Genomic DNA, 23,269 nt, shown 5'->3' on the forward strand with positions numbered 1-23,269 from the left:
GAAAGACAAAAAGGAAGAAAAGCAGGTGTGTGTCAGACAGTAAAAATGACTATGATATGACAGACTGTTCTGTGAAAGCAGTAGACAAATTGGCTGGTCTAACCTGATGGTGATCATCCTCTCTCCATTCTTGTCCTTCTGTTTGTCCACGTCGATGTGAGCACCGGTCACGTCCTGAATGGCAGTGATATTACAGCCACCTCTGCCCATGATCCGAGACACCACAGAGGCAGGCACCGACAGCTTCTTTGACCTGAGAAAACACACAAGAGCAATTCAATTAATATATATGTGTCATACAGTGGGGCAAAAAAACATTTAGTCAGCCACCAATTGTGCAAGTTCTCCCACTTAAAAAGACGAGGCCTGTAATTTTCATCATAGGTACACTTCAACTATAACAGACAAAATGAGAGAGAAAAAAATCCAGAAAATCCCATTGTAGGATTTTTTATGAATTTATTTGCAAATTACATTTACATTTAAGTCATTTAGCAGACGCTCTTATCCAGAGCGACTTACAAATTGGTATTTGGTCACCTACAAACAAGCAAGATTTCTGGCTCTCACAGACCTGTAACAACTTCTTTAACTTCTTGGATATAGGGGGCGCTCTTAATTTTTGGATAAAAAAAGTTCCCGTTTTAAACAAGATATTTTGTCACGAAAAGATGCTTGACTATGCATATAATTGACAGCTTTGGAAAGAAAACACTTTTGGAAAAGTGCAAAGATATTATCTGTGAGTGCCACAGAACTGATGCTACAGGCGAAACCAAGATGAAATTTCAAACAGGAAGTGCCCCAGATTTTGAAGACGATGTGTTCCAATGTCTCCTTATATGGCTGTGAATGGGCCAGGAATGAGCTTACACTTTCTGTCGTTTCCCCAAGGTGTCTGCAGCATTGTGACGTATTTGAAGGCATATCATTGGAAGATTGACCATTTTACACTACATCTACCAGGTGCTCGCTTGGTGTCCTCCGTTGCAATTATTGCGTAATCTCCAGCTGCGTGTATTTTTCCATTTGCTTCCGAGGAGAAACCCAACTGCCACGAATGATTTATCATCGAATAGATATGTGAAAAACACCTTGAGGATGATTCTAAACAACGTTTGCCATGTTTCTGTCGATATTATGGAGTTCATTTGGAAAAAAGTTTGGCGTTGTAATGACTGAATTTTCGGGTTTTTGTCTTTCTTCAAAGGTAAATGATTTTATTTGAATGCTTTTCTTGTTTTTGTGAAAATGTCACCTGCTGAATGCTAGCCTTAATGCTATGCTAGCTATCAATACTCTTACAAATGCTTGTGTAGCTATGGTTGAAAAGCATATTTTGAAAATCTGAGATGACAGTGTTGTTAACAAAATGCTAAGCTTGTGAGTGAATATATTTTCTTTCATTTCATTTGCGATTTTCATGAATAGTTAACATTGCGTTATGGTAATGAGCTTGAGGCTATGATTACGCTCCCAGATACGGGCTTGCTCGACACAAGAAGTTAAGAGGCTCCTCTGTCCTCCACTCGTTACCTGTATTAATGGCACCTGTTTGAACTTGTTATCAGTATAAAAGACACCTGTCCACAACCTCAAACAGTCACACTCCAAACTCCACTATGGCCAAGACCAAAGAGCTGTCAAAGGACACCAGAAACAAAATTATAGACCTGCACCAGGCTGGGAAGACCTAATCTGCAATAGGTAAGCAGCTTGGTTTGAAGAAATCAACTGTGGGAGCAATTATTAGGAAATGGAAGACATACAAGACCACTGATAATCTTCCTCGATCTGGGGCTCCACGCAAGATCTCACCCCGTGGGGTCAAAATGATCACAAGAACGGTGAGCAAAAATCCCAGAACCACACAGGGGGACCTAGTGAATGACCTGCAGAGAGCTGGGACCAAAGTAACTAAGCCTACCATCAGTAACACACTACGCCGCCAGGGACTCAAATCCTGCAGTGCCAGACGTGTCCCCCTGCTTAAGCCAGTACATGTCCAGGCCTGTCTGAAGTTTGCTGGAGAGCATTTGGATGATCCAGAAGAAGATTGGGAGAATGTCATATGGTCAGATGAAACCAAAATATAACTTTATGGTAAAAACTCAACTCGTCGTGTTTGGAAGACAAAGAATGCTGAGTTGCATCCAAATAACACCATACCTACTGTGAAGCATGGGGATGAAAACATCATGCTTTGGGGCTGTTTTTCTGCAAAGGGACCAGGACGACTGATCCGTGTAAAGGAAAGAATGAATAGGGCCATGTATCGTGAGATTGAGAGAAAACCTCCTTCCATCAGCAAGGGCATTGAAGATGAAACATGGATGGGTCTTTCAGCATGACAATGATCCCAAACACACCACCCGGGCAATGAAGAAGTGGCTTTGTAAGAAGCATTTCAAGCTCCTGGAGTGGCCTAGCCAGTCTCAACCCCATAGAAAATCTTTCGAGAGAGTTGAAAGCCTGTGTTGCCCAGCAACAGCCCCAAAACATCACTGCTCTATAGATCTGCATGGAGGAATGGGCCAAAATACCAGCAAGTGTGTGAAAACCTTGTGAAGACTTACAGAAAACGTGTGACCTCTGTCATTGCCAACAAAGGGTATATAACAAAGTATTGAGATAAACTTTTGTTATTGACCAAATACTTATTTTCCACCATAATTTGCAAATAAATTAATTTTAAAAACCTACAATGTGATCTTCTGGATTTTTTTCTCTCATTTTGTCTGTCATAGTTGAAGTGTACCTATGATAAAAAATTACAGGCCTCTCATCTTTTTAAGTGGGAGAACTTGCACAATTGGTGGCTGACTAAATACTTTTTTGCCCCACTGTATGTCTTTACATTCCACAACTATGTAGTAGATACAAGTGGCAGTTGATTGTTATACATTACAAACTAAAGCACCGGAGATGCTAAACAGGGATATACTGTACTCCTACTGTCTTTATGCATAAGAGTAACAACAGTAGCGACTGTTTGATTTGAGGCACATTCCTGTGAGCCAACTCACCTTCGCACCACCTCCTTCCAGCCTTCTTCTCTCTTCTGGCCCCTCTTGGGGCTGGTGAGGTTCATCTTGCTGATGGGCGAGATGACTGGCAGTGAAATAGTTCTGAACGAGGAGGGAAGGGAACTGGGCGTGAAGTCGTTTATGTGGTCATGGATTCTGAGAAGAAAGAAAACGGAATAATAAACTTAAGAGAACCCTGCGGTGTACCTAAAACAATTCAGAGGGAAGAATCCTGCATGTGTCCTTTCTACATTTTGCACTAAAGCCAGAGAAAACAAACCACTACAGCAGTATAGTGGTTAAAGGACTAACAAAAGGTTATATTTTTAGTTTGGATACATAGCAGTTGAGCAAAAAAGACTAGCCACTTACTTATGGTGTGGTTTGGAGATGGACACAGTGATCTTGTCGTCTCGGGAGCTGTGCAGTGATGTGCACTGCCTCTTCTCAGGGACCGGCTGGGGCTGCTGGCTCACCACCGAGGGAGCAGACGATGAAGAGCAGGAGGAAGACGAAGAGGGCAGGTCCGGTAGGTAGTTGAGCTCCTGGCTCTTGCCTCCGCTGCTGCTCTCGCTGTTGCAGTCGGTGCTGTCCAAGTTGTCCGAGTCGCTTCCACCTGGCACCCCGCCACCCCTGGGCTCCCCGTGGATCTTGTTTTTGTTAGCCTTCTGCTGAGCCAGCGCCACCTGGGGGTCTTGCAGGATGATGGGCTCGCTAGGGGAGTCCTTGGTCTTGTTCTTCTTGTTCTTGCGGTTGGTGCTGGGCGTGGTCGTCACATTGGCTCGTTTCTTGCCGAAGGCGTTGGTGAAGGTGCTGGAGGTGGCAGAGATGCCAATGGTGGTGGTTGTGGTAGCACTGGGCGGGTCAATAGGGACATCGCCATCTACACAGACCATGAGACAAGGAAGGAAAAGGTTATTCACCCTTATTTTACAATTGTAAATTAACAGAAATTATTTTTTTAAAGATGCTCGATGGCTGCGTCTCGGTTGAGATGTACACTGAACAAAAAAATAACAGCAACATGTAAAGTGTTGGTCCCATGTATCATGAGCTTAAAAAAAATATATTGTCATGCTGGCTGCAGGAATGTCCATTGGGGCTATTGCCAGAGAACTGAATGTTAATTTCTCTACCACAAGCCTCCTCCAACATTGTTATAGAGAATTTGGCAGTACGTCCAACCAGCCTCACTACCACAGACCATGTGTATGGTGTTGTGTGGGCGAGCAGTTCGCTTATGTCAACATTGTGAACAGAGTGCCCAATGGTGGTGGTGGGGTTAAGGTATGGGCAGGCATAAGCTACGGACAACGAACACAATTGCATTACATCTATGGCAATTTGAATGCACAGAAATACCCTGTGACGGGATCCTGAGAACCATTGCGAGGCCCAGGTATCTGTGACCAAAAGATGCATATGTGTATTCCCAGGCATGTGAAATCCATTGTTTAGGGCCCAATGAAATTAGTTAAAATTGACTGGTTTCCTCACATGAACTGTAACTCAGTAAAAAATATATTTCAAATTGTTGCATGTTGCATTTATATACATGTTCAGTACATTCTTCTTTCAGTTTACATAATAGGGAAACAAAACAGGCTGTAAATAAGTGAGTCGCTTGTTTAATTGTGACTTCAATATACCTTCAGTCACACAGACAGAGACATAGTTTATCTAGGAAAAAGGTCATCTTAAACAGCAATACAATGCTGATATCAGTATCTAGATTAGGCTATTAGAGGCTGTAAAGGTTGAGCTGGTAAATAGGTGCTCACCCTCGGAGGAGTCTTGATCCTGGTCCTGTAACTCCAGGTCCTCCTCCTTTACTTTGGCCTCTTCCTCCTCCAGCTTCCTCTTCTGCTCTTCCTTCTTCTTCTTGCGTTTCTCCTTACGCTTCTCACGCTTAGCAGCCAGGGCTTGCTTCTTACTTTCCTCCCTGGACTGTACACCCCAAGCAAAAACAGATGATTACAATATCTACAGAGACCTGTAAATCCATACAGATAAATGAGGAGTAGAAGGTTTGTGTCCCAAATGACACCCTATTCCCTATTTAGTGCACCACTATTGACCAGGGCCCATAAGTAGTGGATCATTCTACATAACTGTTGCAAATTGAAGTGGGACATTTTTCAAAAACATTCAACATGCATGTATTCAACATATGTCAGGTCGATATCCAGTGCCTTCAGAAAGTATTCATACCCATGGACTTATTCCACACTTTGTGTTACAGTCTATTCAAAATGGATTAAATATTTTTAACCTCTCAAATCTTCTACACACAACACCCAAATGACAAAGTGAAAACAAGTTTAGACATTTTTGCACATTGAAAATTAAATACAGAAATATCTAAAAATAGATAATTAATCCCACCCGAGTTAATACTTACTAGAAGCACCTATGGCAGCGATTACAGCGTTGAGTCTTTCTGGGTAAGTCTAAGAGCTTTCCACACCCGGATTGTGCAACATTTGCCCATTGTCATTTTTGAAAATTCTGAAACCTCTTAAATGGTTGTTGATCTTCAAGTAGATATAAGTCAAAACTGTAACTAGTCCATTCAGGAACATTCATTGTCTTCTTGGTAAGCAACAAGTGTAAATTTGGCCTGGTTTTAGATTGTCATGGTGAATTAATCTTCCAGTGTCTGGTGGAAAGCAGACAGACAAGCTTTCCCTCTAGGATGTTGCCTGTGCATAGCACCCACTCCATTTTCTTTTTCAAATCCTGAAAATTCCCCCATCCTTAACCACTCATTAGAAGCATACCCATAACATGATGCAGCCACCACTATGCTTGAAAATATGGAGAGTGGTACTCAGTAATGGGTTGTATTGGCCCCAATCATAACATGTATTCAGGACAAAAAAAGGTAATTGCTTTGCCACATTTTTTGCAGTATTACTTACATGCCTGGTTGTAAACAGGATGCATGTTTTGGAATATTGTTATTCTGTACAGGCATCCTTTTTCACGCTGTCAATTAGGTTGGTATTGTGGAGTAACTACACTGTTGTTGATACATCCTCAGTTCTCTCGAAAAACAGCCATTAAAGTCTGTTTTAAAGTCAACATTGGCCTCATGGTGAAATTAGGAAGGGTGCCTGTATCTTTATAGTGACTGGGTGTATTGACACATCATCCCAAGTATAATTAATAACTTCACCATGCTCTAAGGGATATTCAATGTGTGCTTTTTAAAAATATTTATCCATCTACCAAATAGGTGACCTTTGTGAGGCATTAGAAAACATCCCTGGTCTTTGTGGTTGAATCTGTGTTTTAAATTCCTTGCTCGACTGTGGGACCTTACAGATACAGTCAAAGTCAGAAGTTTACATACACCTTAGCCAAATACATTTTAACTCAGTTTTTCACAACTCCTGACATTTAATCACAGTAAAAATTCCCTGTCTTAGATCAGATAGGATCACCACTTTGTTTTAAGAATGTGAAAAGTCAGAATAATAGAGAATTATTTATTTCAGCTTTTTTCTTTCATCACATTCCCAGTGGGTCAGACGTTTACATACACTAGCTTTCCACAAGCTTCCCACAATAAGTTGGGTGAATTTTGGGCCATTCCTCCTGACAGAGCTGGTGTCACTGAGTCAGGTTTGTAGGCCTCCTTGCTCACACACGCTTTTTCAGTTCTGCCCACAAATATTCTATGGGATTGAGGTCAGGGCTTTGATGTCCTTAGGCCATTTTGCCACAACTTTGGAAGTATGCTTGGGGTCATTGTCCATTTGGAAGACCCATTTGCGACCAAGCTTTAGCTTCCTGACTGATGTCTTGAGATGTTGATTCAATATATCCACAATTTTCCTTCCTCGTGATTCCATCTATTTTGTGAAGTGCACCAGTCCCTCCTGCAGCAAAGCAAACCCACAACATGACGCTGCCACCCCCGTGCTTCACGGTTGGGATGGTGTTCTTCGGCTTGCAAGCCTCCCCCTTTTTCCTCCTAACATAATGATGGTCATTATAGCCAAACAGTTCTATTTTTGTTTCATCAGACCAGAGGACATTTCTCCAAAACGTACCATCTTTGTTCCTATGTGCAGTTGCAAACCATAGTCTGGCTTTTTTATGGTAGTTTTGGAGCAGTGGCTTCTTCCTTGCTGAGCGGCCTTTCAGGTTATGTTGATATAGGACTCGTTTTACTGTAGATATTGATACTTTTGTACCCGTTTCCTCAAGCACCTTCACAAGGTCCTTTGCTGCTGTTCTGGGATTGATTTGCACTTTTCGCACCAAAGTAAGTTCATGTCTAGGAGACAAAACGCGTCTCCTTCCTGAGCGGTATGACGGCTGCATGGTCCCATGGTGTTTATACTTGCATACTATTGTTTGTACAGAAGAACGTGGTACCTTCAGGAATTTGGAAATTGCTCCCAAGGATGAACCAGACTTGTGGAGGTCTACCATTTTTTCTGAGGTCTTGGGTGATTTCTTTTGATCTTCCCATGATGTCAAGCAAAGAGGCATTGAGTTTGAAGTTAGGCCTCGAAATACATCCACAGGTACACCTCCAATTGACTCAAATAAGCTTCTAAAGCCATGACATCCCTTTCTGGAATTGTCCATGCTGTTTAAAGGCACAGTCAACTTAGTGTATGTAAACTTCTGACCCACTGGAATTGGGATACAGTGAATTATAAGTGAAATAATCTGTCTGTAAACCATTTTTGGAAAAATTATTTGTGCCATGCACAAAGTAGATGTCCTAACAGACTTACAAAAACATTTTTTTGTTAACAAGAAATGTGTGGAGTTTTAATTACTCCAACATAAGAGTATGTAAACTTCCGACTTCAACTGTAATTGTATGTGTGGGGTACAGAGATGAGGTAGTCATTTAAAAATATCATATTCAACACTGTTGCTACAAACAGAGAATCCATTTAAATTTATTTTATTTAACGAGGCAAGTTAGTAAAGAACAAATTCTTATGATGGCCAACCAAAAGGCCTGCTGCAGGGACTGGGATTAAAAATGAAAATATAGGACAACACGACAAGAGAGACCTAAGACAACAACACAGCATGGTAGGAACACAAAATGACAACATGATAGCAACACAACAGCAGCACAACATGGTAACAGCCCAAAACAGGGTCAAACATTATTGGGCACAGACAATAGCACAAAGGGCAAGAAGGTATAGACAACAATACATCACGCAAAGCAGCCACAAATGTCAGTAAGAGTGTCCATGATTTTGTCTTTGAATGAAGTGATTGAGATAAAACTGTCCAGTTTGAGTGTTTGTTGCAGCTTGTTCCAGTTGCTAGCTTCAGCGACCTGAAAAGACGAGCGAACCAAGGATTTGTGTGCTTTAGAGACCTTTAACAGAATTCGACTGGCAGAGCGGGTGTTGCATGTGGAGGATGAGAGCTGCAGTAGATATCTCAGATGGGGGGGTGGCTCCGAGTGTTTTATAAATGAGCATCAACCAGTTTCCAGAGGAGTATAGAGCGCAGTGATGTGTCCTACAAGCAGCATTGGTGGCAAATCTGATGGCTGAATGGTAAAGACACGCATATTATATAGGTCCTGAATGTCAGGAAACTTGGACCCAGTAAAGTACTGGGCCGTACGCACTACCCTCTGTAGTGCCTTATGGTCAGATGCCGCGCAGTTGCCATACCAGACTATGATGCAACTGGTCAGGATGCTCTCGATGGTTTAGTTGTAGAACTTTGAGGAACTGGGGACCCATGCCAAATCTTTTCAATCTCCTGAGGGGGAATAGGTGTTATCGTGCCCTCTTCACAACTGTCTCAGTGAGTTTGGACCATGATAGTTCGTTGGTGATGTGAACACCAAGGAACTTGAAACTCTCGACCCGCTCCACTTCAGCCGTCGATGTTAAATGGGGGCCTGATTGCCCATCCTTTTCCTATAGTCCACAATCAGCTCCTTTGACTTGCTCACATTGAGCGAAAGGTTCTTGTCCTGGCACCACACTGTCTAATCGCTCACTGTTGTGTCGTCTGAAAACTTAATGATGGTGTTGGAGTTGTCCTTGGCCATGCAGTCGTGGGTGAACAGGGAGTATAGGAGGGGACTAAGCATGCACCGCTGAGAATCACCATGGCAGATGTGTTGTTACCTACCCGTACCACCTTTAGCTTGTTCCTTGAAAGCGTCAGTTGAAGCCTCTGGCTCGGTGCAGATGTTTCCTGTAATACATGGCTTCTTGTTGGGATATGTATGTACGGTCACTGTAGGGACGACGTCGTCGATGCACATTGATGAAGCCGGTGACAGGTGGAATACTCCTCAATGCCATTTGATGAATCCCGGAACATATTCGTCTGTGTTAGCAGTCCTGTAGCGTAGCATTCACGTCATCTGACCACTTCCGTATTGAGCGAGTAACTGGTACTTCCTGCTTTAGTTTTTGCTTGTAAGCGTGAATCAGGAGGATATAATTATGGTCAGATTTGCCAAATGGAGGGCGAGGGAGAGCTTTGTATGCTTCTCTGTGTGTGGAGAGTTTTTCCCCCCTCTGGTTACACATGTGACATGCTGGTAGAAATTAGGTAAAAATAGATTTGTTTGCCTGCATTAAAGTCCACAGCCACTAGCACCACTTTTGCATGGGCATTTTCTAGTTTGCTTATGGCCTTAAATAGCTCGTTGAGTGCAGTCTTCGATGTAGCTGCTCTGTCCTGCCAATGCACGGGAAAAAACAGTAACGAACCGAATTACAGAAAAAGGCAAAGCTGTCTTTAAAAAAACTTGAACAGAGAGCAGCTAGGTCAAAAGAGGAGCATGAAAGAAAACTGTGGAAAAATATTGTCAGGACAATGAAAAGACAAATCAGGTTTAAAGCACAACAGAAATTGGAGGCAAAGAGAATTAATCTCAACGAACTAGAGGATAAATTAGAACAACAATGAAAGCAATTTGACCATTCTAAAAGAGCCTTGCTGACAGCAGTGCTAGATGAAGGGCTTCCATCTGCCAGAAGGAGGAACTTTAAAAAGGCTAAAGCGCGTATGCCAAAACAGGCAGCACAGTATGTCAACGCTACCATGGACTTCATTGACAAGGCCTCACCGAGCCATTTTCCGTCAAAAGATCAGAAACACAGACGGGAATTTGGAAGTGGCAGTTGTTGAAGAATTAGTCAAAGGCCTATGAAAAGTCCAGACAATCTGCAACTAGGAAGGTTTTGGCTTGTTCACTGAACAACAAATAAACTATAGGAACAGTTTGCAAAAAGACTTGGGGTCAGCAGAAAACTTAAGGCAAGCAACAACAAAAAACCCAGAAGGTCAACATAGATCAGTGGTCACCAACCGGTCAATCGCGATCCACTGGTTGATCTCCAAGGCATTTCTAGATGATCAGCAAACATTTCTGTAAAGAAAATGAACGATAAGCCTTGAGTTCCTGTTTGTTTGTTTTTTTGTCTCGTGCTGTTGGTGCACCCGATTCAGCTGCCATGCGTGAACCATTTTATATGTCTGGAACTCTGCCTTCCCAGGGGGAGCAAATCAAGTGCACTAAAGACCTACCACTGGCCCAGATTGCTGTGTCTGCAGTAATGTAACAGGCATAACAGAAAGCTACAGCAAATTTGAAACTGAGATTTCTAAAGCATGGCTAGAGAGAGACTGTCAACAAATACAACTGCTGTTTTTATGAGTGAGTTCATGTTGAAATTTTTACTCAGCACTGTCAACACTTTAATAAACCATTACATGTGGGTTCTCCCTTCTTCCACTTGCTCTACAACCAGCACTGCAGCTGCAATGAATAAGTAGGGAAGTATCGATAGGCTTGCGTTATTATTAGCGGCTTGTGTCTTTTTTAATATTAAACTTTCTCTGTTCATAGGAGTAAAATGAATTCGTGCATAAAGCAGAAAATGCTGTGCAACTCGAGTTGCCATCAGCTGGAAGACTGTGCCCCTTTTTGGTCAGTCAGCACAAGAAAGGGATTGATGTTAAGAGGACCCTCAGTATGCTGCACTCTCCCTCCACTGAGACTGACCATCAGATGCAAGCTCCATCAGCCCAGTAAAATAAAAAGCAAAAGCAAATGATTAAAACGCATGCTCACTCAGCTGTGCCTCATGTAGGGGATCTAAAAAAAAATCTTGGTAGACCGAAAGTAGTCTGTTCTTTCAATCGATTGGTCTAAAAAATGTTAAGGTGTATTTTCCCATATTAAGACACCCTGTGTGTTTTAATAAAATCAGCTATACGCAATGAGCTTGTCTGATTTAAAGCTAACAGTTTGATGTCAATGCGGAGCTATACAGAGCCCTCCGCATTGTTACTCGATTTGGCCTCTGCGTGCCTCTGGAGGCTGCGCAATTGCGTCACACCCTCCATATGGAGCCTCCCACCACATTTTCGAATCAAGCATAAATTGGATTTTAGTCTAGGCCTCCAAAATGGATTAGTTCACTGCAAATATACATACAGTACCAGTCAAATGTTTGGACACATCTACTCATTCCAGGGATTTTTTTATTTAGACTATTTTCTACATTGTAGAATAACAGTGAAGACAGCAAAACTATGAAACAACATGTAGTAGCCAAAAAAGTGATGAACAAATCAAAATATACTTGAGATTCTTCAAAGTAGCCACTCTTTGCCTTGATGACAGCTTTGCACACTCTTGGCATTCTCTCAACCAGCTTCATGAGGTAGTCACCTGGAATGCATTTCAATTAACAGGTGTGCCTTGTTCATTTGTGGAATTTCTTTCTCTGTTAATGCATTTCAGACAATCAGTTGTGTTGTGACAAGGTAGGGGTGATATACAGAAGATAGCCCTATTTGGTAAAATACCACGTCCATATTATGGCAAGAACAGCTCAAATAAGCAAAGAGAAACGACAGTCCATCAATACTTCAAGATTTGAAGGTCAGTCAATCTGGAAAATTTCGATAACTTTCAAACTGCAGTCGCAAAAACCATCAAGCTCTATGATGAAACTTGCTCTCATGAGGCCAGCCACCGGAATGGAAGACCCAGAGTTAACTCTGCTGCAGAGGATAAGTTCATTAGAGTTAAGTGCAGCCCAAATAAATGGTTCAGAGTTCAAGTATGAGACACATCTCACCATCAACTGTTCATAGGAGACTGCTTGAAATCAGGCCTTCATGGTTGAATTGCTGCAAACAAACCGATACTAAAGAACACCAATAATAAGAAGAGACTTGCTTGGGCCAAGAAACACAAGCAACGAACATTAGACCGGTGGGAATCTGTCCTTTGGTGTGATCAGTCCAAATGTGAGATTTTTTGTTCCAACTGCCACAGAATAGGTGAACAGATGATCTCTGCATGTGTGGTTCCCACCGTGAAGAATGTTGGAGGTGGTGTGATGGTGCATTGCTGGTGACACTGCGGTTTATTTAGAATTCAAGCCACACTTAACTAGCATGGCTACCATAGCACTCTGCAGCAACACCATCCCATGACCCAACACACCTCCAGGTTGTGTAAGGGCTATTTTACCAAGGAGAGTGATGGAGTGCTGCATCAGATGACCTGGCCTCCAATCACCCGACCTCAAACCAATTGAGATGGTTTGGGATGAGTTGGACTGCAGAGTGAAGGAAAAGCAGTCAACAAGTGCTCAGCATCTGTGGGAACTCCTTCAAGACAGTTGGAAAAGCATTCCAGGTGAAGCTGACAGAGAATGCAAAGAGTGTGAAAAGCTGTCATCAAAGCAAAGGGTGGTTACTTTGAAGACGCTCAAATCTAAAATAAATGTGGATTTGTTTAACACATTGTTTTTTTATTACTACATGATTCCATGCATAGTTGATGTCCATTCATAGTTTTGATGTCTTTACCATTATTCTACAATGTAGAAAATATTAAAAACAAAGAAAAACTCTTGGGAAAAAAATATACATATTTGTTACTGCTCGACAAAAACAACCCTCGGACGACCAGCAGCCTAACGACCAAACAATCGACCAGTCGACTAATTGGGTTCAGCCCTACTCACAAGTAATACAACAACTGGTCTATTACCATGTGTGATTATATAGTCTACATCAAATGTTGAAATAAAACATTTAAAACAGTCTGAAAATAACAATGCATTGGCAGGGCAATTCAAGCTAAATCAATAGGTGGTGATAATGTTTTGGGCCTATAGCCTAATGCATAAACCTCATTACTACGGTACTGTTTTAATAGGTTAATGTTGCATAAGCAGATGTTTTTTAAAGTCATGTAAAAAAAAGAATATCCGAAAGGTAGATCTTGGCTTGGATTTTGACTCAGAAAGTGATTGACTCAAAAGGGCAGTGACCACTGACATAGATTGAGGTAATCTACAGCAGTGGAAAAATATGAGGCAGTCTCTCTCAAAGTGCCAAATAAGGAAAAGGTGAGCAAGAAGACTGGGAGCGCAGCCAGCGTCCAAGAGCACTCCATTGCTCAGCTGTACAAAGAACTTCTCAAAGCCAACCCTTGTAACTCAATAGGAGCTGCTATGTTTTACAGAAAAAAGAGCAAGAACCATTAAACCACAGAAAGGTGCTAAACATGTGGGTTGCTTGCCTCTTCGAATACTTTGAAAATATCAAAACAGAAATTACACAGTGAATGGCCACCTGATGAGCAAATATTCACCAACCATAAAAGGTGTGCATGCATTCAGCAGTTGCCCTCTGCAAGAGAAAGGATGGTGGAAATCCCCTGTAGTTAAGTGTCAAACGGCAGTGCAAGGATTGGTGTCCATAGACAAGATCCATGTATTGCCCCCCTCCTCAACAACATAAAAGGACACTGATGGGAGATTGTCAGACAAAAAAAAGTAACAAAATGGGAAACAAGAGTACGCCAGAAGCTTATTCCGAACACATTCTGTACCCAAGAGAGTGCTACACTGCACCTCTTGGTAATGTACTACAAATGTGGAAAATGCCCCATGACCATCACAGAAAGTTGTATAATGATATCAGATGACCTCAAACATGACTACAATGCGGTCGACGCATTTCAAACTGCAGCTATTGATCACCTGAAAAACCAAAGAAATCTGAAGCTCAGCAAGTTGTAAAGACACTCTGACAGCTGTGGTGCACACTACACATCACAAGGAACTATATCTGATGTTAGCTATGCTGCGTCTGATTTTGGTTTCCCCATACAACGTAACTATTCTGGCTGCAGACACAGTAAAGGTGCCAGTGATGGGGAAAGTGCAGTAATCAAGAGTCTTGCAACCACAGCAGTGAAGGATGGCCAAGCCCTGATCAGAAACGCAAAGGAGCTCTACAACTACAGCATTGCATCAAAAACAACAGGGCAGTGGCAACCAGAAACCTCAGCTGCTTCTGTGATTGTCTCCATGGGATTGCAGTTTGTGAGAATATACGTTGAGCAATGGAGAGGTGAAACTTCAGAGTCTGCATGGTAAGTAACACATTGCATACATTACGTAAATCTTGTTCATATTAAATGACTAATTTCAATAACCTCATGTAATTCTTTGTTTCCATAGCAGAACTTTGAAAGATATAGCAGAGACCAGATGGATGACATCACACACACACAGTTCTGGAGGTGTATTGATGGTAGTGGTGAATAAGAGATCTAATGTCATAAATCCAGAGAACATGCTACAAGTGAAAATAGGGTATACAGTGTAATAGGATATACAGTGTAAGAGACACTGCTTGAATAGTTTACCGATTCACTGAATTTCATTGATTATTATCAATGATTTTCTTGACAGAGCCCATTGTATTGTATTATTATATCAACTACAATGGCAAGATAAAGTATGTGAACCCTTTGGCATTAACTGGACTTCTGCATAAATTGGTCATCAAATTTGATCTGATTTTCATCTAAGTCACAACAATAGACAGTGTGCTTAAACTAATAACACACAAATTGTATTTTTCTTGTCTATAATGAATACATTATTTCAAAAATTCACGGTGTAGGTTGGGAAAAGTATGTGAACCCCTTAGCTAGTGGCTTCTCCAATAGCTAATTTTAGTCCAATCATTGAGATGAGATTGGAGATGTTGGTTAGAGCTGCCCTGCCCTATAAAAAAACACACAAAATTTGAGTTTGCTATTCACAAGAAGCATTGCCTGATGTGAGCCATGCCTCGAACAAAAGAGATCTCAGAAGACCTACGATTAAGAATTGCATAAAGCTGGAAAGAGTTTTAAAAAGTATCTCTAAAAGCCGTGATGTTCATCAGTCCACGGTAAGACAAATTGTCTATAAATGGAGAAAGTTCAGCACTGTTGCTACTCTCCCTAGGAGTGGCTGTCCTGAAAAGATGACTGCAAGAGGACAGAGCAGAATGCTCAATGAGGTTAAGAAGAATCCTAGATTGTCAGCTAAAGACTTACAGAAATCTCTGGAACATGTTAACATCTCTGTTGACGAGTCTACAATACGTAAAACACTAAACAAGAATGGTGTTCATGGGAGGACACCACAGAAGATTCCACTGCAGAAGTTTGCAAAACTGCACCTGTATGTTCCACTACACTACTGGCAAAATATTATGTTTACAGATGATACTACAGTTGAGTTCTTGGGAAGGAGCACACAATCAAAAGGCACATCACACCAACATCAAAACCTCATTCCAACTGTAAAGTATGGTGGAGGGAACATCATGGTTTGGGGCTGCTTGCTTTCATTGCCGGAAAAATGAATTCCCAAGTGTATCAAGACATTTTGCAGGAGAATGTAAGGCTATCTGTCCACCAATTGAAGCGCAACAGAAGTTGGGTGATGCAACAGGAGAACGATCCAAAACACAGAAGTAAAATCATCATCAGAATTGCTTCAACAGAAGAAAATATGCCTTCTGGAGTGGCCCAGTCAAAGTCCTGACCTCAACCCGATTGAGATGTGGCATGACCCCAAAGAGAGCAGTTCACCCCAGACATCCCAAGAATATTGTTGAACTGAAACAGTTTTGTAAAGAGGAATGGTCCAAATTTCCTCCTGACTGTTGTGCAGGTCTGATCCGCAACTACAGAAAACATTTGGTTGTGGTTATTGCTGCCAAAGGAGGGTTAACCAGTTATTAAATCCAAGGGTTCAACATACTTTTTTTCCACCCTGCACTGTGAATGTTTACACAGTGTGTTCAATAAAGACATGAAAATGTATAATTGTGTGCGTGTTATTAGTTTAAGCAGACTGTGTTTGTCTATTGTTGTGACCTAGAAGATCAGATCAAATTGTATGACCAATTTATGCAGAAATCCAGGTACTTCCAAATGGTTCACATAATTTCTATATTCAGTGGCAAGAAAAAGTATGTTTACTTTTTCCATTCTTCGGGAATGGTTAGCATGGCTATAAATTATCGGGAAATTAACTAAAGCACAAAAATACTTGGCTACAAATAAACATGCAGTGTCCATGTTTCACGTGACATTTTGACTGACATGTAGATGTTTTGTGGTTGCAAGGTGGCTTTCTGGTCTCATTGTGGACATCTATACTTTTGCTCCTGTAACTACACAAAATGATATTGAAATATATATATATATATATATATTTAAAGTAAATGTTTACTCTGTCACACCTTGGCCCCTTTATTTATAGAAAGGCCCATATAATACACACACCTTTGTATTGTATATTTGACATATTTACCTGAATTCCTTACCACCCCACTAAAGGTACCTGCAAATAAATTCATTAAAAATCCTACAATGTGATTTTCTGGATTTTCTTTCTCTTCTCATTTTGTCTGTCATAGTTGAAGTGTACCTATAATGAAAATTGCAGGCCTCTCATCTTTTTAAGTGGGAGAACTTGCACAATTGGTGGCTGACTAAATACTTTTTTTGCCCCACTGTATATATATAATTTTCTGGGGTGGGACTACAAATAGCACCACTTCTGTATAATCATAAATATAGGGAATAGGGTGGCATTTGGGATGCAATAGCTTTTGTTTGATAAAAAGGTAAAAGTTACTCACCTTCTCCAAGTCCAGCTCCTTCAGCAGAATGCTGGCGTTCTTGTTGGCTTCTGCTGCCTGCTGATCTTTGGCTTTGACAATAGTCTCCATACACTGGTGACATTTCTTCAGCAGGTCCTAGGAGGAGTAAAAAACAAGCTTTGCCGTTGGGAGTTCACCCACACTTTGAGCGCCATAGTGTTTTACCCATGTTGATATTTTTCTAATTTTCAATTCATTTATTGCCTTGTCTGTTTTATCTTACCTTGTCTGCGATGGTGGCAATGTATCTCATGCACTCGATGTCCGAGGGGAACTGGTTGACCTCCTTCACCAGGTACTGCACCACCTTCACATGGCCCTGTAAGACAGAGGTCAGAGGTCAACCTCCCAGGATTCTTCTTCCATTTGCGCACCACCAGGGTCAATATCTAGGTGCAGGAAAGGGGAGCACGTCCTAGAGTGCCAAAGTGTCAGATATGAGATATTCAACTATAAGTCAATATCAGAGCATATTTACATAAAGGAGCATGTCACACGAGTGTTTAATCAAAGTATAGTTTCATGTGGGTAGTGGTGGTGGTGGGGGGGGGGTCAGTGATGTACCTTGCGAAAAGCAGCCATGAGCGGTGTGATCTTGCGGTTGTCTGCTGCATCGACATCGGCCCCGGCCTGCACCAGAAGCTGCACCACGTCAAAATGCCCACCGTTGGCTGCCAGCCACAAGGGTGTGTTCCCCTTCTTATTACGCACGTCGATGTGAGCACCTCTGAGGATGAAGACGACAGGGTGAGTAGACAAATGATATTCTGACAAATGCCATGCTCAATCTCATATTACAGTCATAGGACTGTATCATTAATTACCTGTTGATAAGGAGCTCACAGAACTTGTAGTGGCCCTTGTCTGCAGCAATGGTGAGCGCCGTGTCTCTGGAGGAGGGGACAGGTGGGGCGTTGACGTCAGCACTCTTGTCCAGCAGCACGCGTCCCACCTCAGCATAGCCACCCGACGCAGCCTCCATGAGGGGAGTCAGACCAGTCTAATAGAGAATGTAGGAGTCAGTGACATACTCCACCAAACAGACACCACACTGTCTAACACCAAATCTCATTCCTAATGTCTGACTCCAGCTCACATAACGACATGTCATGTTTAGCCGATAGCAGCTGCTCGCACCTTGGCGCGGTGCTCCACGTTGGCCTTGCGGTCCAGCAGCAGACTGACTACCTCCGCCCGTCCCTGGAAGCAGGCCAGGGTCAGTGCCGTGTTGCGGTTGGTCTCGATCTGAGCGTTGATGTCCGAACCCATGTCCAACAGCAGCTTGACGGCAGGGACGTGGCCGTTCATGGCCGCCAGCATCAGAGGAGAGATACCGAGCTTACTCCCAGTCCTGAAGGAAACAGATACGCAATGAGAGAGAAACAGACAGGGAGCGGGGGAAAGCAAAGATAAACAGTTCAAGTGGAACTGTTTTAACTACTTTGCAGATATGAAACAAACAATCATAATATCAGTCAAAAATATACTTCAAAACCAGTGTTGAGGTTTTAAAAATAGGTTATTATTGACAAAATGACATGACGTATATTAAGATTTTGTGAGCAGAATTGATGGATGCAGTTCAATGCACGATTCATATAATTCACCAATACATTTCTTAGTAGTCGAAAAAAGATTGTTATCAGCTTGTAAATCACAACTGGCCTGGAACATTGTTTGCTGCCCCAACCCATTCGAGATGCACTGTTTCAATGACTGAATATTTAGAACAAAAACAGACTAAGGCTGGGAATGTCAATACAATCAAACTAGCAAGGGCAAAGATCACAAGTCGGTCATATGGTGGCTATATGGTGGGTAATAGGACACAAATGCGAGTATAAATGAATCAACAGTTGAGTCATCTACTTTATGAAATTACAGCCAAGTGCGCTCGCATCAGTGAATTCAACATCAGTTGAGCTGCTTTAGTGTGTCCCGTTTACAGCGAGCAGCGGAGGGACAGTGTACAGACACACCACAGTCCGAGCTCGTCTACTAAAATGTTGCAGTCTGGCTTAGGTTTTTAAAACTTGACAATTAATAACAAAAAAAGAAATCTGCAACAAAACGCCATGCAAAAGAGAAACATTTATGCCTATTACAGCAACATTTGAGCAGTAGTCTAGGTTGGCTAGTCAACTACGATAGCTGTATTTTGCATGCACCATACAGCAATGCCGCATTCAACCACACAAGTGATTTATTCAGTGCACCAAAAGAATTCACACACTACCGTTCAAAAGTTTGGGGCCAGCTTCCCGGAGTCACCTCTTCACCGTTTACGCTGTGACTGCCGTTTTGCGGGTTCTATTTAATGAAGCTGCCAGTTGAGGACTTGTCAAACAAGACAATCTAATGTACTTGTCCTCTTGCTCAGTTGTTTACCAGGGCCTCACACTCCTCTTTCTAGTCTGGTTAGAGACAGTTTGCTCTGTTCTGTGAAGGGAGTAGTACACAGCGTTGTACGAGATCTTCAGTTTCTTGCCAATTTCTCACATGGAATAGCCTTCATTTCTCATAACAGGAATAGGCTGACGAGTTTCAGAATTAAGTTCTTTGTTTCTGGCCATTTTGAGCCTGTAATCGAACCCATAAATGTCGATGCTCCAGATACTCAACTAGTCTAAAGAAGGACAGTTTTAATGTTTCTTTAAATCAGAACAGTAGTTTCGGCTGTGCTAACATAATTGCAAAAGGGTTTTCTAATGATCAATTGGCATTTTAAAATGATAAACTTGGATTAGCTAACACAGCATGCCATTGGAACACAGGAGTGATGGTTGCTGATAATGGGCCTCTGTACGCCTATGTAGATATTCCATTAAAAATCAGCCTTTTCCAGCTACAATAGTCATTTACAACATTAATGTCTACTGTATTTCTGATCAATTTGATTTTATTTTAAAAATTGACCCAAAAAATGGCTTTTCTTTCAAAAACAAGGACATTTCTAAGTAACTCCAAACTTTTGAAAGGGAAGTGTATATATGTTTTAAGTGTAAACGTTACAACAACCTATAGCTACATTTTTGTTATTTGGAGTTGAATACTTTTTGATTAGGGTTGCAGCATATTATGCACATCTACAAGTATAGCAGCAAAGGCAGGACAAATATTTATCTTTTGTTTTAATATGTTAAAATGCTATATACATCAGCAGACATAGAAAGGGCCATGTTTTTTCTAATAAAACAATGGCTAGTTTGGGTCAAATCAAATAGGCTGTCAGGCCAGCAAAATTGTGTTTTTTCAATATTGTCCGTGCGCTGATTGAGTTTGACACCCCTGGGCTAGCGTATCTATTTGTGTAGCTAGCTATTTATTTAGCGAGCTAATAACACGGCACCGAACGTTAGCTAGCTAGGATGCCATGTCATTGGAGGAGTGGGTGAGTGACCGACTTTTCCCCCTCATCCTTTTTCAGTGGCTACAGCTAGAGATGCTGCATGTGTCATTTGGTTAGCTAGCAAGAAACGTGAATCACTTTGGTAGCTAGCTAGCTAGACTGAACTTGAACGACTTATTCACAGTTAGCATATCTCTTAGTTGTCAATCAAATATATTTGGCATTGATCAAAAATGCGGGCGGCAGGCAAGTTCACATTGATGTCAAAGCATGGGTTGGGACAAGCATGCAATGACAGGCAAGCTGCAGAAGGATGAGAAGGCTACTATTACCCATTATTTATGAGTGCAATTTTGACAGACAACTAGGTGAAAAAGTTGAGGGTTTATCAAATGTTCTCTTGTTAGATTTTAGCTCATCTTGCTCTGGATAGCATTAGTTGTTGATCTTGTTGTTGATGTGCAAAGGCCACTGAGGGAAAGAAAACCTTTTCATGGTTGTTTGATCAATAGGATTGTGCAGTTCCAAACTGTTAAACCCTCATGTTATTTTCATATTTGCAGAACTCCATTCAGGACTTTGTGGCTTTTAGTGAATGCGTTCTAAAGATCTAAAGCCACGCTATTGTTACTGCCTGTAAAACACACAGTCCAGTTCCAAGTGAATGAAGGCAGGCCTGTGTGGGAAATGGCTTATTTGCATATAGGCCTGCTCTAGCTCTGATTGGCTATGGCGCACCAGTGCGCGTAGAATCCAGTCCTGGATAGTTAATTGGTTTTATTTACTGCAGTGTCTATTAATTGTCCAAAAGCACGACTGTTAACAAATGCCTTACTATACGTAATTCCCAAACATTCTATGAATTTATAAAAACATGAAAATAACCATTTTAGTGCTCGCTTGTCATAAACTGTAAAGGAAAGGTGTCATATTCTTTCTGGGGGTATGATTCAACTGATTTTAATAAGATTTCGTTGCTAAAATGCTGTCCGTTCCACTTTGATATTGGGATAAAGGCAGAGGTGCAGCCTGCACATGGAAACACACTGTGGCAATGAGGGCTGGTTGTAGATACCTGGAGTTAATTTCAGCACCAGCGTTGAGGAGGATCTTGATTATGTTGACGTAGCCTCCTGAGGCGGCTAGGCTGAGAGGAGTGTAGTCTGAAACGTTACGGTGCTCCTTGTTGGCCCCGCGCAGCAGCAACAGCTCTACCACCTGAAAGGAATGGACCACAAGTTATTCCATCAACAGAACACATTGTTTTTCTAAATGTATGGAGTGTTAAACTGGTCTAGACAGGAAGTTGGTGTCTGTCTGGTTGTCCGGACTGGGGTGGTTCAAATCGGGCTGTCAATGGTCTGAAAGATGCCAGCTCTGATCACACTACTGAACACTTCTCAACTTGATTTCATCCAGCAGCTCCCTTGTATTAGTTAAACAACCAGCAGTTTGGGCCAGTTAAGAGCCCATAGTTCAGCCATTTTACTTGGTCTCTGATCCTATAACAAGTCACTGATGTGGTGTTGAACGCAGAGCAGAACCTCTTGTCTTCCTCCAGAGCAGGCCAGGGAGAGAGGTGTGTCTTTGGTTCTCTCTGACTGGGCTTCGATGTCCCCTCCTTTATCCAGCAGGATCTCCACCACGCCAACATGACCAGCTGTAGCAGACAGGATCAGAGGGGTGAAACCTGGGGACAGACAGAGGGACAGACACTTAGATTACTCTCCACCATCACACACAGATATGGACTCACACTTCTACAGACAAATGATTCTGTTCTCGTAAAATTGAAGTTCTCATAAAATTGACACATTTGCAAAACTAAAGCTACAACTAACATATAAAAGACAAAGTATGGAGTGTGTACCCTTCTTATCTCGGTGCTCGATGTTAGCCCCGCGAGCGATGAGCACCGACACCAGCTCCTCATGGCCGCCTGCACAGGCCAGCGTCAGAGCGGTGTCATGATTGCTCTCCGTCTGAGAAGAGATACAGTCAGCGTTATTTTCCTGATCAGAAATAAGACGTATTACTACTATTAGCTTAAGCAGTGTGTATTATCAGATAAGTTGTGTGACGTACGTGTGCGTCGATGTCCACAGAGGGGTAGAGGGGGAGCATGGAGGGTGGGGACTCTGCGTCGATTGGAGTCTGTGCTGTGGGTGTGGGTGAGGTTGTAGTGTTCAACATAGGCACTCTGCTGCTCACTGCTGCTGAGGGAGAGAGTTGTTAAAACCTCTTGAGCTGACAGCCCTTTTGCACTGTTTTGCTATGGTATGCATTAATCTAGCAAGAGGGCAATATTTTCAATAATGTTGTAGTGTCCACCCCCCTCCATGACATTTGAATGAATAAGCCTTTTTATACTTTATATGTCCATATATGGTTACAATTAGTTTTAGAAACACCTACCCAAAATATTGCACTTTCTTTATTACTTCACCAAAGATATCAAGACATTAGTAATCTTCGAAATGTGTTACATTTGTGAACATCTTAACATGTTGGCCATTTAAACAGCATACGTCCTCCGTATCAACAACGGGAGAAGCCCAGTGACAAGGGATTTTTCTTCGTTCTGAGCATATGTTTTGGGTTTGCCGCCGACGTAACGAAACTTTTGACTTCCACACAAAGTGACTTCTGTCACTATTTTAGGTTTAAGGAAGTCTGTAGGTTTCATTCTTTATCGTAGAGCTACACAAGTTACATATACAGATGTGTGTGCTCGAGACGAATGCAACGAGCGCCCTCCTATCGCTCTGCGATGGACCAGAATTTTCCAATGCCTTGATCACATCTACAGCGCCGTTGCGCAAAATGGTACGCAGCATCATCTGGATATGTGTGCAACAAAAGTTCGACATTCACCTTTCGCTACCATTTCTGTCAG

The 23,269-nt window shown here is 42.0% G+C and overlaps 1 protein-coding gene across 6 annotated transcripts in view; it reads right to left on the reverse strand.

The window, feature by feature from the left end:
- LOC118391026 (ankyrin repeat and KH domain-containing protein 1-like) overlaps positions 1 to 23,269 on the reverse strand; it is a 55,209-nt gene that overhangs the window by 4,190 nt on the left and 27,750 nt on the right. For 4 of the 6 annotated variants that reach the window (XM_035781953.2, XM_035781952.2, XM_035781951.2 and 1 more), the window contains exons 16-28: positions 22,459 to 22,589; positions 22,244 to 22,355; positions 21,918 to 22,063; positions 21,449 to 21,591; positions 18,162 to 18,375; positions 17,849 to 18,024; positions 17,589 to 17,751; positions 17,248 to 17,343; positions 17,004 to 17,120; positions 4,808 to 4,973; positions 3,399 to 3,909; positions 3,027 to 3,182; positions 104 to 253 (exon numbers count right to left, since the gene is read on the reverse strand). In XM_035781953.2, the coding sequence (XP_035637846.1) occupies positions 104 to 253; positions 3,027 to 3,182; positions 3,399 to 3,909; positions 4,808 to 4,973; positions 17,004 to 17,120; positions 17,248 to 17,343; positions 17,589 to 17,751; positions 17,849 to 18,024; positions 18,162 to 18,375; positions 21,449 to 21,591; positions 21,918 to 22,063; positions 22,244 to 22,355; positions 22,459 to 22,589 (2,281 nt within the window). The remainder of the gene's footprint in view (positions 1 to 103; positions 254 to 3,026; positions 3,183 to 3,398; positions 3,910 to 4,807; positions 4,974 to 17,003; positions 17,121 to 17,247; positions 17,344 to 17,588; positions 17,752 to 17,848; positions 18,025 to 18,161; positions 18,376 to 21,448; positions 21,592 to 21,917; positions 22,064 to 22,243; positions 22,356 to 22,458; positions 22,590 to 23,269) is intronic. The other 2 variants (XM_035781954.2, XM_035781950.2) reach the window with 1 other exon arrangement.

The sequence above is a fragment of the Oncorhynchus keta genome, chromosome 12 (genome assembly GCF_023373465.1).
Source record: "Oncorhynchus keta strain PuntledgeMale-10-30-2019 chromosome 12, Oket_V2, whole genome shotgun sequence".
In the NCBI taxonomy this organism is placed as follows: Eukaryota; Metazoa; Chordata; class Actinopteri; order Salmoniformes; family Salmonidae; genus Oncorhynchus; species Oncorhynchus keta.